General features: G+C 33.8%; 1 protein-coding gene across 1 annotated transcript; it reads left to right on the forward strand.

Annotated features, from left to right (window-relative positions):
- Positions 1 to 59: 59 nt before the first annotated feature.
- On the forward strand, positions 60 to 19,491 carry LOC132724534 (mucin-2-like). The gene is given in 15 exon segments (XM_060709441.1): positions 60 to 216; positions 3,756 to 3,855; positions 5,612 to 5,693; positions 6,174 to 6,416; positions 9,123 to 10,055; positions 10,057 to 10,234; positions 10,588 to 12,187; positions 12,434 to 12,581; positions 13,156 to 13,308; positions 13,791 to 14,174; positions 14,570 to 14,760; positions 14,942 to 15,043; positions 15,470 to 15,519; positions 16,056 to 16,883; positions 17,175 to 19,491. Coding segments are annotated over 14 exon segments (5,430 nt in total). The 5' UTR covers positions 60 to 216; positions 3,756 to 3,766; the 3' UTR covers positions 17,624 to 19,491.
- The last annotated feature ends 420 nt before the right edge of the window (positions 19,492 to 19,911 follow it).

Raw genomic sequence — 19,911 nt, forward strand, 5'->3', positions numbered from 1 at the left:
CTCATTAAAATATTCTTTCATTATATGAAAAATTATAGCTGATTTCAGAGACTATTGTTTATTAATATTAACATTAACACTAGATCTACTTTTTAAGCGCATTAATATTAGCTGTCACTTCTTCATTCGCGCGTAGTCCAAAAAGAAGACAAGAGGAATCAAAGTTTGAAATGAATTAAGCTGTTTATAAGCATATAGGGTCATCGATATATATTGGTAAGAATTGAAGTAATAGTTGTTTAGTGAAATTTTTATTTACATGTTTTAATTTCCTTTGTAGGTTTGTTTTTTTCAGTCAATGCGAAAAGGTTGCACCGCATCAGGAAAGAATGCGCTTGCTTTGTATCTTCATTTCTGGAAATAATCGACTACAGATAGACATTTATGCGCAGTTAATTTGTGGACTGCCTAAAAATTAAACGAATTTTATAATGAATTTGTGCTCTTAAAACTCTACTCTAATTCAATTGCAAGGTTTTCCTATTTCTGCATCTTTTGCAAGGCATTCCTACTCTGCCCACCCCAAACAAAATCAAAGGCTGCAAGCTCTGTGGTATTTTCTTATCTTTGCAATCTAAATCATCTGTATATCTGTATGTATTTTCCTGTATATTTATATCCTATATATTTTATCTTGTATCATAGTTTGGGGACCTTTCTAGATGTTGAAAATGTGTCAGAGTTAAATTGTATACATATACATGCACAATGCGTTAACTCGAGTGCAGAGTATTAGTTCTGCTGGGGTTTACTTATTGTGACTGTAGAGAAAGGGATAGCGAAAGAAATATCATATTCATATGCTCGTTCATTGGTTCCTATTTTTCGGTTTAATATTGTAACAACAGGGAACATGTTTTTATGTTTGACTATGATACAAAAGAGAATAAACATCAAAACACTCGACAATCTGATAAATACTGGGGGCTATGCAGCCTTGTACAGATCCGAGAGCCTTGTGTTTCGATGCTCTTTCTATTACTTTCAGGGCACCGAGATACACCGACTGCTTTTAGATATTTTACTATAACTGTTTATTATAACAGTTTGATACATATTGAATTTTGCATCAAATAACCATTTATGTTTTTTTTATGATGGTCACACTTTATCCTTGCATATTGTGGCTACTTCCTTAAAAAAGGCAGTTGAAAAAAATAATGAATACCTCAATTTGGACTCTAACCCCGACCTCTCACCATAGACAAGCGTGTTACCCCTGCAGCACGGGGAGGTTACACGAAGAATTTTAGCCTAAATAAAATAATACTAAATTTAGAATTTCCATTTTGGGTTTGTAATCCTTATCAATTTCGAGGTATTTTGTATAAACCTGTTGTTTAACACTGATGTAAATAATTTAGCGAAAATCTTCTCGCCAAAACAGTACGACATGTATATATTTCACTACTTGACAATCAGATTTATTTGTGTACTATGCTAGTTAGAGGTGCGCGGTTTAACTGGTATACCGGTAAACCACGGTCCGAGACATCTGCGGTACGTACCGCGGTATAGACCTGGAAAACCGGTACTTTTAGCTCTAATTTAAAGCAATTACAGATCCGTAAAATGTACTAAATTAAAAAACTTTTTCTGTTGTATATGTTAATGTTTCTTTGAGTTAATCTTTTAGCAAACAGTTTTCACCGACTATTATCATTCTTCGATATTTCTTAGCGAAAATTGAATGCTTTATCAATTACCGCATGTAAGCCAGAATTGTCGACTTGCATGATCTCAGTTGAAGAAGCAAAAATTGTCGACTTACATTTACTTGTCCAAATATCGCTTATTTGATACAAAACTAATCGTAAAGATTGATAATTCATGAGGGCATTCCTTGCATTACTATTTTAAGTATTTATATAAAGAGCGACCAATCAGGCTAGGGGTTTTCCTTACGTCACGCACTTACTGCATGCGCATGGCAATTAACTAATTTTAGAACGGCGTAGAAACTGGTCGTTCAACTAATGAATATTAATTAAGCAGTAACATGGTCAGCTGTTTTCTATGTGATAATTTTAATTTGCTTTTGGGGTACATGTTTGTTTTGGTTTTTGACACGGATTAATTAAATACTTAGCCCTTGCAATAAAAAAATTACAATAGCAGCTGGGACTCTTTTATAAAATTAACCGACAAATAAATATTTGTCATCAGCTAACGTGCATTTTGACCTATTATTTTATTAATCAATAAGCAATAAAAACAGTTTATTTTTCCATTTTAACTATGCAATTTATTTAACAGTTGTTAAATGTTGAAAGAGACCAATATGTAATAAAAAAACCCACAAGAACTGATCCATGACCCAATTAATTTATGATTGTCAACATGCGAAAGTACCTGATTGAAAAAAGTTAAATGGTGCTTTGATTAATCTGTATTTTATAGATCTGCTTAAATTAAATATTTGAAATTCTATACCAGCCTACCTTGATACTTATTTTAGGGATAAAAATTAACCTATAGCATACAATGAAAATCCGTGGTATACCCGTGGTTTTTAGGAAAAAACCGTGGTATACCGTGGTATTTTCTTTCTGGTGGTACCCAACTCTAATGCTAGTCAAGTATTCGGTAAAAAATAGCATTTTCATTGATTAGAATGATATATATCCGCGTAATCTGTGATTGTGCATTTGACAATTCTATAAGCCAACGCTACTTTTAAACTTGGTTGCGTTGTGATTTGTTGGATACTTGTAACAAAATAAAGATATTTCTTTCTTTACATCGCTTTGTTTTGAGAAAACTTTATAATCCATTGCTTCTATTGTCTAATGAGGCATTAAACGTTTTGGATCAGACCCGTTATGAAACTTAACCAGAATTTGACACATTGATGTTGGTGAAACCTTGTTTAAATTTGCAAAATAATCTATCCTTTTCCTTATTCTTTTTGAAAAAATTTCAAATCATTTTAAACTATTAAGATTATTAAAATATGAATACATTCAATAAAATTGCATATCATTCTGAAAGGGATTTGTCATTAACAGAAGTTAGATAAACATCAATCTAACCGCCTGATGTTGACCATGACATGATAAAAAATTTTACGAATCAGACTGAACTAGAGATGACCTATGGACTTGCAATTTAGATCGCATTGAGGGCTGCCCTAACGATAGGTAGATGGCAACAGCATATAGCCGATAGGCAGTTAAGAATACTATCCCAAATATTCATTTAAGCTTCCATGGCTTTGAAGATTTTACTTTGTGTGCATGTCACCAGAATTGTGTCTAATTTGTCAGACTCGGTCCCAATTGTGAAGGACTGTTCATGATTGTGAATGTGTTGGTTATTTGGTACCGCTTATATTAGGAAAAAAATTGCTGCACTGATTTAAATTTGTGAAATGAGGTTTTTATCATTTAATAGCAGACATTACTGCACAAATTTTTGCAAGAAAAAAAACAGGCATATTAAAAAGTATTAAGTAAAATTGTAACATGCACAAATTTTTGCAAGAAAAAAAAAACAGGCATATTAAAAAGTATTAAGTTAAATTGTAACATGCACAAATTTTTGCAAGAAAAAAAACCCAGGCATATTAAAAAGTAAAATTGTAAAGTTCCTGAAAATAAACTTAAGTATCAGTAAGAACTTTTATTGAAATTTCATAATTATTTCCAATATTTGAAATATAAATCAGTTTTTTTTTTCTAAAAATTTAATTTTCCTATTTTACCTTTGTTTGATAAAGAAATAATTTAAATAAATTGTTATTTTTGTTTTGCCAGGATGTAACAACATGCTGTATGCAAATATAGTAGTCATCAAAAGAAATGGATCAGATGGAGCATCATATGCACTAACATCGACATCCTGTTTATTTGGAAGGTATGTTGTAATATTGTGAAAATACACTTATTAGTCCCCTACCGGTTTACCGGAGGGGACTTTAGGTTTACCCTCCGTCCGTCCGTCTGTCTGTCAGTCCGTCCGTCCACAAAACTGGATCCCGCGATAACTTGAAAAGTACTGAAAATATTTTTATGAAACTTGATATATGGATAGATGGCAGTATGGAGATTATGCACGTCTTTTTCTTTTCTTCCTATGTTGAAAATTCTGGTTGCTATGGCAACAAATAGGCTGAAAATATGGCAAATTTTACACATAAACTGGATCCAGTGATAACGCAAAAAGTACTGGAAATATTTTTATGAAACTTGATATATGGATAGATGGCAGTATGGAGATTATGCACGTTCTTTTTCTTTTCTTCCTATGTTGAAAATTCTGGTTGCTATGGCAACAAATAGACTGAAAATATGGCAATTTTTACACATAAACTGGATCCAGTGTTAACGCAAAAAGTAATAGAAATATTTTTATGAAACTTGTAATATGTGTAGATGGCAGTCTGGAAATTATACACGTCTTTTTCTTTTCTTCTTATGTTGAAAATTCTGGTTGCTATGGCAACACATAGACTGAAAATATGGCAAATTTTACACATAAACTGAATCCAGTGATAACTCAAAAAGTACTGGAAATATTTTTATGAAACTTGACATGTGGGTAGATGGCAGTCTTGAGATTATGCATGTCTTATCTGTTCTTCCTATTTTGAAAAAATATTGGTTGCCTTGGCAACAAATAGACTTAAAACATGGCAAATATAACAATATTTGTGATTAGTCAAAAAGAGCTGAAACTTTTTATGAAATTGCATCTTTAATTCCAGAGTTATCTCCTCTTTAAGAATTTTGCTTTTTAAAATGTTATATTTTGGTAACATGGATGTTTCAAATATTAACTTTAGAGTGTCCTTCAGTCTGTCTGTCTGTCTGTTCATAAAAACTTTTTCCTGTAATCACTTTTAAAGAACATTTCCAACAAATTTACTTAAAACAGACAAAAATTTACACATTAGTGAATGGCCAATGGCCCTTCAGAATGCTGATGGGGTTCTATCCGGTAGGGGACTTATGGATTGCTTGCAATACTATGATAATTGCTTGTTTTCTATGTTTCACAGTTTGACATACCATTTGTATAAAAATTCATGAAGTTTATATAACATAAAAGACAAATTAAACTGATACTGGTAAGTTGATCCGTAAAACCTTCAGAACCTGCTTTAACTTGGTGAAATCTTGTACGTTGTTTTGACAATGTAAGCCTCAACTTAATTCAGCCCGAAAGCTTCTACTTTTTATGCCCCACAGAATGGGGATGAATATAGTTTTTATAGCATCTGGCCTTCCATTGGAACTTTGTATGTCTGGTCCATAAATTTGTCATTTATTGAATGATTTTAACATAGATTTGTATAAATGTGTACCATATTGCGGCAATATGTCTGAAGCTCAATGGTCATGGCCACACTCTGACTTAAAATGAATGTTTTTGATAAGATGTTCTTCTCAGTCAACAATTTGATCATTGATGGATTCTCACACTTTCTTTATTGGATATTTTTAGAGCATACTTAAACATGTGATTTGTAAAATTTAGGCTAGAAAAAATATTTTTCAATAGAATTATATAATTTGTTGAGATTTATCTTAATCATGTTCTTAATTTGTTCCATTTCTTTAAAAGGGCCTATTCAGATTGAAAATTATGATAAATGCTTTTATTTTTTAAGGAGTAATGAATGCAATATTAGGATACAACTGCCACAAGTAGGGTTGGAACACTGTCGACTTGAAGTTAATGAAAATTCAGAGGTGAGTCAATAAATTGTCAATAGAAGGATAAAAACTCATAGAAAATCACATTTTGTAGGAACATAAAATATGAAGCAAAAAAATGGGGCTTGCCAATGAATCTGTTACGAGAAATCTGCCCTTAAATGGAAAGTCCACCAAAGTCTAAAATTTGTCCAAAAGACCAAAACTGAGACAATTTTCGTACTAAGAAATTGTCCTAACTTATGACTTACATTAAGACTCATCCATTTCTGTATAACAATGCAGCTGAACATTAACACAAAGCAGATTTAAGCGTGTGCTATTGTATTTTGTAACTTTTCTCAGGCGAATGAATTACACAAGTCTAAAACTATGATTAAAGATAATGTTAATTGAAACAGTCCTATAGTTTGTCAAGTCCTAGGACTTGGGATACACTAAGGACTTTCTATGAAATGCAGCCATCATCACTAACTTGATAGGTCAGGTGTGTGCTTACATATGAAAATATTTCAGATTTTTCTTGTGAATTGTGGAGAGGAAAACTCTGTTGAGGTCAACAAAAAAGCATTAAAGGATGCCATCCAACTGAAACACCGTGACGTCTTTACGATAATTGATAGATCATTCAGGTTGGAAATACCAGACTGTGGGAAAGGATCGCCAAGTAAATTGAAGACGCCACAGAAGGCCGGAAAAATGTCACCATCCCCTAGTAAAAGAACACCAATTAAGGATTCAAAAATACTCACCCCAAAGGTTAGTTATTTGATGCTTAGTTAAGGTTAAAATTCTAAGTATTTCTTAATTTTCAGGTATTAAGGTGTTAAATTTATGTATTAGAAATTAAGCTTAATACATTTTAAAAATTGTGTTTTTTAAGGCCAGACTTAATATATTGCAATTTAGTGTTATGATGCCCGTTAGTTAGTACAGATGGGTTTTATCATCGCCCAGAATGACACAAATGCTGTTTAGGATTTTTATGCGAACAATAACCATCACACTTAAGAGCATTGGGAGTTAAAAATGAGTTGAGTACTGATTCTTCTAAGAAATATTAAATATCCACAATTGAAAACTGTCGAAAAAGAATGAGAAAGACAAAATCATAATAAATTAGATGTAAATTCTGTAACAGGGAAGAAATTTTAACTATCCTGGGATAGCATGTTACTTGAAGAAATTTTTCGAAATTTTATTCCTTAACTCATTCAACCCTGTACACTGTCTACCAGTTAAACCCTACTGATAACTGATAAGCCAACTCCTAGGTACCTTATTGATTTTATCTAACCTGTCTCCCTGAGGGATATTGCACTGTTTTATTGACAGGTCATAAATAATAGGGGGTGCATTATGTAATTTGCCTCTGGCAATCTCATTTTTAATCCAATCAAGCTGAAATGACACATAAATATTGGCAATAAAATTACCTAATCAGTGGTGTAACTTCCATCACTATGGCAACATGTTGGACTGATTTATTATCAATAAAATAAAGAAGATTTCAACATAAAATCAGTTTATTTGTAATAAAGAACTTTATTTATTGTATAAATTTCTATTAAAACATTCTTCTCCATAATATAATAATTTAAAAAATATATTGAGAAATTTACTGCTAATTTACAAATTAGAAATGAATACTTTGGAAGGATTATGCAAATAAATCTAGTAATGACTAATGAGCAAATATAAGTATTATGTTATGGAGCTCATAAAAACAGACAAGAAATATAACATTTATGGTGCAGAGGTGTATATACATCAGAAATTCATATTCATTAAAAAAAACTTTTATTTTCCTGTTGTTTTTTTTTAAGAAAATTTCAAAGAAAACAATAAATAATTTATCTTTACTTCTGTGTCTAAAAGTAAGAAAATATGAGCCGGAAAAAATAATTGATATATGAAATATGAATGAAAATTGTTATATGTGTTGATTAATTTTAGATAATTTTAGAATTATATATAATAATTATAAAAATTATATATAATATTAATATAAAAATAATTACAAAATATATACAAAAACTGTAACGTTTTTACATTTTTGTATTTCTTACACTAGAACAGTTACTCTTATTTTCTGGAGCTTTCAATTACGTTACTTTTCTGGATAAAAGGAATGAAAAAAGATCAACTAAATATTTTTGTAAGACAAAATCAAAATTACTGTCTACAAAGTAGCTCAATAAGAAACACAGAAAAGAACAGTTCAAAGAAATCAAATTCATTTGAGTCCGAATCAAGGTCTGTAGTAGGTCCTGGATTTGGGCCTGTGAATGGTCTCTTAGGCAATTCTGACCGATCGTTTGTCTTCCATTGAGAATATTCCACATTTTCGTCCGCACTTTCATTTTCATTTTGACTGTCACTCGATCTATCCGATTGATTCTATCTCACTTTCACTATCGAGACTAATGTCACAATCCGAATTTGCGCCATTTTCCGTGTCCGTATCAAACATAATGTCAAATAAATTCCTCCGATTTTCGATTTTTTTAACGCAATATAACTTTTTTTCAGATAGAGATATTTCGATAAAATTTTCACTTTCGTATAGGTAAACCTGTATACTATACATATAACGCGTTTCCTGATTGGTCAAAATACCTCAAATCTAAATATAACCCGTCGAAACAACCAATGAAATGCGCCGACATAACTCGTCACGCGGTATACAGTAGTAGTTCAATACACGACGACTTCTCTCGTCATGCGGGATAGCCGATAAATTTAATACGACGACTATACTCGGCGCGCGGTACACGATAACAGATAAAGACGACGACTATACTCGGCGTACGGGTCGAATGAGTTAATAAGTTTCATTGATTTTTGAAAGCAAACCAATGCATCTTTGTGGATTAATTACATTAATCATTTTACAATTTGTTGATCATCATTTATTATATCATTATAACATCAAATGTATTTTTGTGAATGTGCTTGTTTACATTTATTATTACATCAGAACATCTCATTGTCAACTTTGCATCGCAGAATTTCATCATTTAAGTCCTCATTTTCACAGTTTTTTCACAGCATTATTATACAGGGTTTGTACAGTCTTAATAAGTGCCTTAAATAGTGCTTAAAATGAAGAGAAGAAAGTGCTTAAAAATCCTTTAATTTGATTACCATCTTGAAAAATGCTTACGTTTAGGTATAAATATAATTATATTGTTGTTGAGATTTTCTTGTTCTATTGAAACTGGAAAATGTGTTTTCAACAAAACTTTGCTATTACCAATCCACAATGGGCAGAAAAGTTACTTTGTTATTGGTTACAAATGATATATGTGCAACAAATTGTGCTTGAAAGATTGGAAGACCTGCTTATAATGTGCTTGAATTTTGGCATTGGATGTCTGTACAGGCTCTGTTGTATTAGAAAGCCCTTAATTTTAAAGATTTAGTAAGATTTTTTGTTTGAATGTGCTCGTTTAAATTTTACAGTCTAAGCCACCAACACCTGCAAAAAGCTTGAAAAAGTCTGTATCCCCAGGCTCAGCAAAGAAGAGAATCCAGTCACCTTCACCTATGAGATCAACACCAGCACAAGATCGTCAGTCTCGTGGAAGAACTCCAAAATCAGCTGGTAAAGATTTAACTCCATCCAAAAAGGTAGTAAGCCAGAGATCTGAGTCCACGCCAGCATCTGTGAAAAAGACTTCAAAGGTTCTATCAACACCAAGAGCTGTTTCATCACCACCAGGCAAGAAGACTCCTAGATCTTCTGCCAAGGCTATTTTGAAAGGATTGACACCCCCAAAATCTACAACAAAATGGACAGCTAGCCCAAACATAGGTATATCCAAGGGTATGACACCTAAACAGGCATTAAATGTAGTTGCTAAAATAATGACGCCAAATGTTCGAAGTGCAACACCAAAGGCTACAAGAGTTGCTAGTCCAAAATCAGCAACACCTAAGGTTGCCACTCCGAAACCAGCAACACCTAAGGTTGCCACTCCAAGAGTTGCAAGTCCAAAACCAACCACTCCAAGAGTTGCAAGTCCAAAACCAGCAACACCTAAGGTTGCCACATCAAAAGTTGCTAGTCCAAAACCAGCAACACCCAAGGCTGCCACTCAAAGAGTTGCTAGTCCAAAACCAGCAACACCCAAGGCTACCACTCCAAGAGTTGCAAGTCCAAAACCAGCGACACCCAAGGCTGCCACTCCAAGAGTTGCTAGCCCAAAACCAGCAACACCCAAAGTTGCCACTCCAAGAGTTGCGAGTCCAAAACCAGCAACACCCAAGGTTGCCACTCCAAGAGTTGCTAGTCCAAAACCAGCAACACCCAAGGTTGCCACTCCAAGACTTGCTAGTCCAAAACCAGCAACACCCAAGGCTACCACTCCAAGAGTTGCTAGTCCAAAACCAGCAAACACCTAAGGTTGCCACTCCGAGAGCTTCAAGCCCTAAACAAGGAACACCCAAAGCTGCCACTCCAAGAGTTGTTAGTCCAAAACCAGCAACACCTAAGGGTGCCACTCCAAGAGCTGCTAGCCCTAAAGCAGTAGCAATGGCAACTGTTAACAATAATGCCAAGAAAACACCAACAGGTAAGAATATTGATGTTGACATGCACTGAAAAGGTGACTTGTTCCTGCTTTTTTATACAGTTATCCCCCTACCATGCTGTTGCTGTGATCCAGACTCTTAAATTGGTTACCATTCTGATATAGCAATATCCCAATATAATGGTTTAATGCAGTATCCCCTGAATATCGTTACAAGCAGAGTTTACTGTATTCTCTTATAATCATATGGGAAAAAAAGTGTATGAAGATTTTAGAAGATAAATATAAGGCACATTTAAAGATCAATATTTTTTTAATTAAGTTTTATATTGAAATTTTGTTTTGCATTTCCACTCCAATCTGGTCAAGTATTTCTTGATTAAATTATTTTTCAGGCAAAGGACCGAAGACACCGAAGAGTTCTGGTAAAAAAAGGAAAGCTGGTGCGCCAGATAGCAGCATAGTGCCACCATCAGCTAAAAGAAAGCGGGTATCATTTGGACCAAAGCTTAGTCCAGAATTGTTTGTTAAAAAGTTACCCCCATCTACCCCCATCAGGAAAGGTGCTTTGCCACCAAGAGTAACAGAGTCACCAGTTCCCTCTTCCCCTTTGCTTAAGAGAAGGTCTTTGGCTGCTCCAACAAAAAAGTCTCCAATCAAAGAAGAATCACCAGTTAAGTCTGCATCTACGCCACAGACAAAACAAGGTAAAACACCACAAAGCTCTAAAAAGTCACCATCCAGATCAGCATCTCCTGCAGCAGATAAATCAACCCCAAAAACACCATCACAAAATAAATCTCCAAAGGCTGGATCAGCTAAAAAGTCACCAAGTAGATCAAAGAGTCCAAATGATACATTAGAACAGACAAGAACCCCTAGAACATCATCTCCAGGATCAACCAGAAATTCACCTTCTAGATCTAAGAGCCCTGCTAAAACACCAACAAAACAAACACAGGTAAATTCTCCTGTAGCTGCAAAAAAATCTCCAGGTAGACCAAGAAGTCCCTCTTCACAAGTGAAACAAACAAAGTCGCCAACTCCAGCTAAAAAGTCACCAGGAAGACCAAAGAGCCCAGAAGGCACACCTTCAACAAATGTGGCAGAAAGTCCAGTGACACCATTGTCAGTAAAGAAATCTGGAAGTCCAAAGTCCCGTCAAAGTAGAAGTCCGGTTAAAACACCAGCCAAGAAAGCATCATCAGCTTCTCCAAGGACAAGGTCTCCTGTAAGTAGTTCAAAGAAGACTGCAGCAAGAAGCAAGTCTGCACCACCTACTCCAAAAGCTTCAAGAACACCATCACCAAAAAAGACCCCAGGTGCCTCAAATACACAGAAATCTAAAATTGGAACACCAGAAACAGTTCCTGCAAAACAAGCTACTCCAAAAGCTTCCAGAACTCCATCACCGAAAAAGACCCCAGGTGCCTCAAATACACAGAAATCTAAAATTGGAACACCAAAAACAGTTCCTGCAAAACAAGCATCTACCAAGTCTTCACCAAGAAGAGCACGATCTTTATCACCAAAAGGAAAGTCGCCAAAAGTTGCATCAAATGTAACACCAAAATCTGCACAAAAATCTCCATCTGTAGGAAAATCGCCCAAGTCAGTTAAAAAGTCAACTGCTGTCAAACATAGAAAATCTGTTGGAAAAAATACCAATAACAGTAATTCTCTTGACATCAGTTTCACTGGACTTTCAGAAATGTTGACAACTCCAATTGTATCAACACCTGCTTCAGCCCGTTCAAAAGCAAGATCATTATCACCTGTTGTCACTCCCGTCAAGGAGGCAATGTCTAAAATCACTTTGCAAAGGAAACCAACACCTAAGATTCTGTCATCCAAGAAAACTCCAAAAACCCCTAGAGGTGGAAGAAATTTGAAAAGGAAGAGGTCATCCCCACTGAAATCAAATGTGAAAAGAATGAAACTTAACACACCAAAACAATCACCCCCTTCATCAATCAAGAATGCTGTTGCCATGAGGTATGTTAAATGTTGAAAGTTCTTTAAATTCAACTGCTTTAGTTTGACATAATCAGTAGAAAGTATTATTCTCTGGTGATTTGGTATAGAGTTGTTAAATCTTGATTACTGTAATTGTTTTATGTCATTTAGAAAGATGAATAACGGGGTGTCTGAACTACTTTACACAATAACATTTCCTGTGTAACCTGAATCTTAACCAGCAAAATAGCATATTTATATAGAAATGGATGCTTCATATTTCAGAGCAATTCATGGTAAAAGAGCAACACCTAAGTTAAAGAGTTGGGCAGATGTTGTGAAGAAGCCAGCTTCTCTTGTTGAAAAGAAATCACCAGCTAAACAAAAACCTGCTCCAGCTATGAAACCACCAACTCCTAGACCAGTTGCTAAGGTAAATAATGAAATGTTTTTAAATATCTTATTTTTCGCAAATATTTTTTGCTTGCTGCATTCTTTTTTTTTTATTTTCCTTTTGAGGTCAGAAGAAGTAGATATATAATTTAGAACACACTGTCCACAGTGCATTCAGTGTGCTTATGCTGCACATCTGCATAAATTTCTGTATTAACAGACTAAAATTTTAACTTGCAACAGTAACATGTAATCAGCAGTTAGTCCATTTACTTGGAAATAAGTTTTTTAAACAAGGTGAGATAATTAGATTCATTTTTATTTTAAAAATCAATGCCATAATTCTGAAAGCTATATTTGTGAAGTTCTGCTTAGAATTTTTGTCAAAATTGCCTATTAAGTTATATGATTTCGAAACTATTTAAAGATATGTCAATATGAAGTTTAAATTACTTGATTAATATGACAATGCACAATTGCATAGCAATAGGGGCATAATCATGGTTTTTAATTTTAGGATTTATGTCCTTGAACATTGATGAACACTGTTTATTGATAGTTGTTGCCCTTAAATGACGAGCTTTAACACCGCATGTGATATCTTGTTTTTTTAGGCATTCCCAAAGACACCAAGGACAAAAGCAGCTCACCTTGCCCCAAGTACTGGACATGCTGCATCACCAGCTACAATTGTTATTGGCAAAAAGCAAAAATTAACTAAGACCCCTAAGTTGCTGCCAAAGAAAGGAAGAAAAAGTATTGGAAAGGTTAGTCATTTTCATGCTTTTTTTACTTGTCTGTTATATACTTGTAGTTTTTGCTTTTTTAATATTGACTTTATTCCAGTAATATCAATCACGGTTTACTTTAGTCTGCACTACTAAGCACATTGAGTTGTTTATTGTTTGATATTAAAGACAGCTGTTTGTATAGCTGATCACCTCAATTCAATTTGATCTTGTCATTACATTCTGGAAGCTTAAAAATCTTTTGGGTGAGAAAACTAATTGAATATTTATTATTATTGATACAATCATAGTCTATTGATTTTTGTATCAAAGTACATGATTTATTAAAGAATAAGTGATACACTGCAGCTTGACTCGAAATAAATGGAATGTGGCCAAGGCAAAAAATTACAGGTTTTGAATGTTCAATGTTCAAATAAACTTTTTGAAACTGATATAGATGATAAAGGTGCTAAACTTACATAATATGCCAGACATTCAAAAGTTGTTCATGTTTGCAGAAAAGCAAGAAATCTGTTGGAAGAGTAAGCCTGGCAGGTGTTAAAGACCTGTTCACTACTCCACCACAATCATCACCAAAGTCCAGACAGACAACCCCATTATCAGCTGGTACACCAGATTCTGTCCTGTATGCTGATATACCAGATACACCAAATGGTCCTGGGGAAATGCTTGTTTCACCTCTCTCATCTGCCAAGTCTTCAGCAAAAAAATCAAGAAAAAGTACAAGTCTTGTAGGTGTGAAGGAACTGTTCAAAGCTAAAGTCAGTAAATCCCCAGCTAGTCCAACTGGATTGAAAAGACTGATGAAAACTCCTCGTAAAAAGCATGGACCAGCAAGTCCTTCTGGAGTTGCAAACTTGTTTGCATCACCAATAGTTGAGGTAATATATTTCTTACCATTGTAGATATTCAATTCAAGTTCTAATTTTAATTTTCATTTTAAACTGCTGCTCAGTTGATAGCTGAATTTTTATAAAGATTTACATCTCATAATTTCACAGTTAAATTATTAAAATACAATTTCACCCTAACTTAAAAAATGACCAAGTGGTACCGTAAATTCTAGCTGATCATTTTTATGTCTTTAGTCAAATTTTCATTTGTTATTTTGATACTTGATTTTAAAATATGGTAAAAAATTGTTTAAAGTAAAAAAAAAATTAAACATCTTGTGCTCATTTGTTGAAATACCTTAGGTCTTGCATGGAGCACATACTATTATTCTACAAAATTTACTTACATAACCTTGAAATTTCACGTCAAGTTTTTGTTTTAGAATGTTGCCACAAAATCAGTGAAGAAGGTGAAGACACCAGTTAAATCACCTGCAAAGGCAAAAACACCAGCAAAATCTCCAGCTAAGGCAAAAACACCTGCAAAATCTCCAGCTAAGGCAAAAACACCAGTCAAATCTCCAGCTAAAGCAAAAACACCAGCAAAGGAAAAGACACCAGCAAGGACTACAAGGTACTAAGCTTAGTCTATTTTCTTATTTTAGTATTCATTTTATAAGCTTTGCAGCTTTTGTTTTAAATAGAGTAAATGGAGTCAATAATTATAGAATGTTAAAAGTTAGATTGTTAACTTTGTGTATTTCTTAGTGTACTGCAATTTTAAATGCCATTTATATTTTATTCTTAATTTGTAGGGGTAGAAAGCGAGCAGCAACGCCAGTTAAATCCCCAGTAGCTAAGAAAGTCAGAAGGGAAGAAGTACTTGCCACTTCACCATCTTTGACACAACCAACTAGGTATTTAAAGACTTTTTCTCCCTTTTCTATTTAAAGGAGAGTATTTTGGTACATTCTCTATTTATTATCCAGAGTAATTAAAAAAGAAGAAATTAATACATCTTTGCAGATTGTTTTAGAAATAGGATGGTTAGTTTTTCTACACACATAACATGAATTTTTTTTGTACTGTTCTGCCATTTTCAAGTTTATTATTATTGATATTATAAGCTTAGAGGAAAAAGATTAAGATTAAGAAAAGTAATTGAGAATACCTCCAATACATAAAGTGTTTTTTTTCTTTGATAAAGGTGTGTATGTTTTTATGGCAAATAATAATGAAAAAAATGACAGCTTCGCTTTGTCGTTCCATCAAATAAATCTTAACAGCCTCCTCATCAAGTTTGAAAAAAAAATTATTCTGTCTCTTTTTTAACTTGTGCACAGGGCAACAAGAAGGGGTGGACTTAAAAAGACTGCCTGTGCAAAGAAAAGAGGTATGAATTCAGTTTCTTTTAAAAAAAATTAATATGCAAGTTGATAAAAATGTATTTTCACAAGTGATAATTTACTGTTAAAGCTTAGTAAATAAAAAAATTACTCTATGAAAAAGACTCCAATAAGGTGTTTTTATATAACAGGACTGAAAATATTGAAATTTTCATTTAATAGGATTCTTATTTGACAGAACATTATTAACGAGTATACATATTTGTCAAATATTCAGACATGATTTGTTGCAGTTTCATTAAATCATATGTAATGCATAAAGCAGCTATGAATAGAGCTTACCAGAATGCTACTAGTTTTAGAGTTTCACACCTCGAACATTGCATATAGTATAACACTCGATTATCCTTGCTACAATTAGTATACCCAGAATGACTAGATTACCAGGTCTTGCAAGCAGATAAATTATGTTTTAGAAATGTCCGTAATCACTTATTTGCCTTTTTTCTTCTTTTTTTCTGTATATAAAAAAAGAGGCAAGAAAAACGTAAAAAGCTCATAACTTGAATGGTTTTACTTACAGTGAAAGGATCTCCATTGGTTGGAAGAGTTGGCAGGAGGAATGCAGTGGTACAAATAGAAAAATTAGCATCACCAGTTGCGCCAAAGGCTGCAACGCCTAAAGCTGCCACCCCCAAAGTTGCAAAGGGCAGGACAAGGGAAGCACCTAAAGTAGTCACACCTAAAGTTGCTACCCCTAAATTGAAAAGGGGCAAGTCTACCAGGGTGGCACCAAAAGAAGCCACGCCTAAAGTTGCTACCCCTAAAGTGAAAAGGGGCAGGTCTACCAGGGCGGCACCAAAGGAAGCCACGCCTAAAGTTGCTACACCTAAAGTCAAGAAGGGCAGGTCTACAAGGGCGGCACCAAAGGAAGCCACGCCTAAAGTTGTAACACCTAAAGTTGCTACTCCTAAAGTGAAAAGGGGCAGGTCTACCAGGGCAGCACCAAAACAAGCCACCCCTAAAGTCACAAAGGGCCAATCGGCAAGGGCAGCACCTAAAGTAGCAACACCTAAGGTTGCTACCCCTGAAGTCACAAAGGGACGTTCTACAAGAACAGCACCAAAAGTAGCCACACCTAAGGTTGCTACCCCTAAAGTCACAAAGGGACGTTCCTCAAGGGCTGCACCCAAAGTAGCCACAGCCAAAGTTGCAACCCCTAAAGTCACAAAGGGACGTTCTACAAAGGCTGCACCCAAAGTAGCCACACCTAAAGTTGCAACCCCTAAGGTAGCTAAGGGTCGTTCTACAAGGGCAGCACCAAAGGTAGCCACACCTAAAGTTGCAAAGGGCAAATCACCTGTCCCTAACAAAGCCTCGCCCAACCTTGTGGAAAAGCAAACTGAAATAGGTAAGACAGTTATTTTGACAGAAATCATTTCATTGACTTGTCTTTACCTGTTAAAAAGTATATTATAAACAGTGCTATGCTTTTATGTAACAATTGATTTTAGCTTCTATAATGGTCACAGCATTAGAAATTAAGTTGTTTATCAAATATTGGTTGGCATAATTTAAACCTCAAATTAGTTTCATATATGTTTTCACACTAGAAAGAAAAACTTTACCATCTAAATTGGTATCTTTCTTTATAAGTATCATATTTATCAAATGAACTAATTTATATTATCTATTTGTTTAGTGACCACTCCAAAAGAAGACACTCCAGTTAAAAGAGGTCGCGCTACTCGTAGAGCTCCAAAAGTAGCAAGTCCTAAAAAAAAAAAAAAAAAAAAAAAAAAAAAAAAAAAAAAAAAAAAAAAAAAAAAAAAAAAAAAAAAAAAAAAAAAAAAAAAAAAAAAAAAAAAAAAAAAAAAAAAAAAAAAAAAAAAAAAAAAAAAGTTTGTAAAAAAAAAAAATAAATCACCAAAAAATCAAAAGAAGACAATTTCTCCAGTAAAATCAACTAAACGGAAAGCCAGCCCAGTAAAAACTTCTCCAGTAAAGAAAAGCAGAAGAGGCACTTCAAAGGTAGCTGCACCAGTAGCTGTAGAGGTTAAAGCAGTAACTCCTGAGCGTGTGAAACCTAAACGTGGTGCTGCTGCTAAAAAGTCAGGTAAATATCACAATTTAAAATTTATGGTTTCCTGAAAGGTTTTGAAATCCCAGTATTCTCTGGAACTAGAAAATAGTGTTGTGATACCCGATTGTCTGCTTACCATATGATTGCTATGAAATTTTAACATTGCAGATTTTATTGAACAGAAATATCTTGTGGTAGTACTTCATGCCAAGCACCAGTATATTGTAAACCAAGCTTCCTTTTCCTCTAAGAGTAACAGGGACTTAACTAGCAATCCTAAAACATCATTGTATAGATCATCTTTTTGCAATGTGTACAAACTGGCAGAGCATTATCTTAGTTATTATGCTTCTAACATTTAAAGGCTTAAAAGCAGGTTTCTTTGTTATTGGATCTTTCCATATATTAAAGAAATGCATATTTGAATAACACTTGATTATAACTGTCTTTCAGGAAGACAAAGACTCCAGTGAAGGCAGTAACTCCAAAAAAGCCACTAACACCTGCAAAGAGAACTAATAGTTTAAACCAGCCAATGTTTCTCCAGTGAGGAAACATTCCCCTACAGAAGTAACACAAGTTAAATCAAAAGTTGAAGAGGAAGCTAAAATAGCAGTACCAAAATCTTCACCCAAGAAAACTAGAGGGAAGGCAGCTGTAAAAGCAGTAACACCTAAAAAAACTGTAGCAACTAAAAAGGTGAAAACACCTAAGATATCACCAGTTGCATCAAGGAAGCCGAAAGCAGAGACTTCTGTCAAACAAGCAGCTAAAAAACAAAAGAAGGTTGCCACTCCTGCAAAAAGGGTTACTCGCACTCGACGATAAGTAGAACACATGAGTAGAAAATGTTCGACACGTTTGACACTGATCATTCATATTTATTTATCTTATTTTGTATTGTTTTATTTCTTATAAACTTGTATGTGCAATGCAATGTAATATTGATGTTTATTTGCAAAATAGATTCTTTGGTTGAGGAAGACATCTTTTTTTAATCCTTTGGATGGTATATTTAATAAATTATTTTAAAAATAAAATTTTAATTTCTGTCATTGAAAATTTACAGATATACAGGAAGAGGAGTGATGTTTTAAATAACTTTTTGTTTTAATATAGATACAATTAAATACTGTTTTATTTTATGTATAGTTCAAAACAAACAAAAAAACTTGGAATCGTGTCTTTTTCTTGGTAAAAGTTTTTTTTATTGAGAAATTTCATTTTTATATAAATGTAGATACACTATTATATTTTATTTTGAAATACTTTATGCAACATGTCTTTTGTATTAATCATTATTCACTGTGAAAAACATAAATATTTGGAGTTTCATTTTTAAAAAGAATTATAGAAATATCATTACTAAGCCACTTTGTTTTTATATTTGTAAGAATGTGGAAATGATGCAGTTGGATTAATTTTCAGTATAGCAAAAGCTATATGTGCGACTAGAACAAGTATGAAATTTTTTATTCAGAGATCTCACAATGTAAATTTAAATGCTGCATATAATTTTATTCATATCAGTTTCATTGTATATACCATTTTCATACAAATTCCTTGTAGATTTTATTCTTTACTAGTTTTTAGTCTTCTGTAATCACATTCGTATAATATTCAATGTCTGTGAGGTATTGAAGTGTGTTTTGTTCTGTATGTCTTTTAAGGTAAACAGCAGTAGTATGATAAATAACCACCATTAAGAAAGTGTTCACATTAGTGCAGATTGAAGTACTCGCTCATGTTAAAGCATGAGAAGGCACTAGCTTGATCCGAATTCAAACGAGCTACTTGCAAATTGCATATTTTCTGTATCTGTCTCTTATTCTTCCTTTATGATTTATTTCATGTATTTTTGTTTGAATGCTTCAATGTAGTGTACCAAGAATATATGTGGAAAAATGTTCAGGGCAATAAAAATATGTACCTCATACTTTTGAATCTTATTGTTATTTACTTCACCAGCTTAAATTTTTGCAAGACCAACATAAGTCTCAGTTGTCACTTTTGGTGTATAGTTCAGTGTATGTGCGTACAGATTTGTCCGGTCTAAATCTTGCTTATTTGAAAGATTACAAAATAATTTGGTACAAATGTTCACCATGATGGGGTGGTGTGTCGCTCAAAGAAAAAAAGGTCACATTGGGGATCAGCGCCAAACCTGTATGGAGCATAATTTCTATATTCATGGATGGATTTTAATAAAACGGCACAAATGTTCTCCATGTTGATTATCACCAAGAGGTCATGTAATAATTTGTTTGCGCTGTATTTTGCATAGTGGTGAGGTCGACTTAGTTGGCGGTTTGGTGTGCCCGTCAAGATTATTCCGGGCTTTATCTTGCTCATTCTG

The sequence above is a fragment of the Ruditapes philippinarum genome, unplaced genomic scaffold (assembly GCF_026571515.1).
Source record: "Ruditapes philippinarum isolate M1 unplaced genomic scaffold, ASM2657151v2 ctg363_1_1_1_1, whole genome shotgun sequence".
Lineage (NCBI taxonomy): Eukaryota > Metazoa > Mollusca > Bivalvia > Venerida > Veneridae > Ruditapes > Ruditapes philippinarum.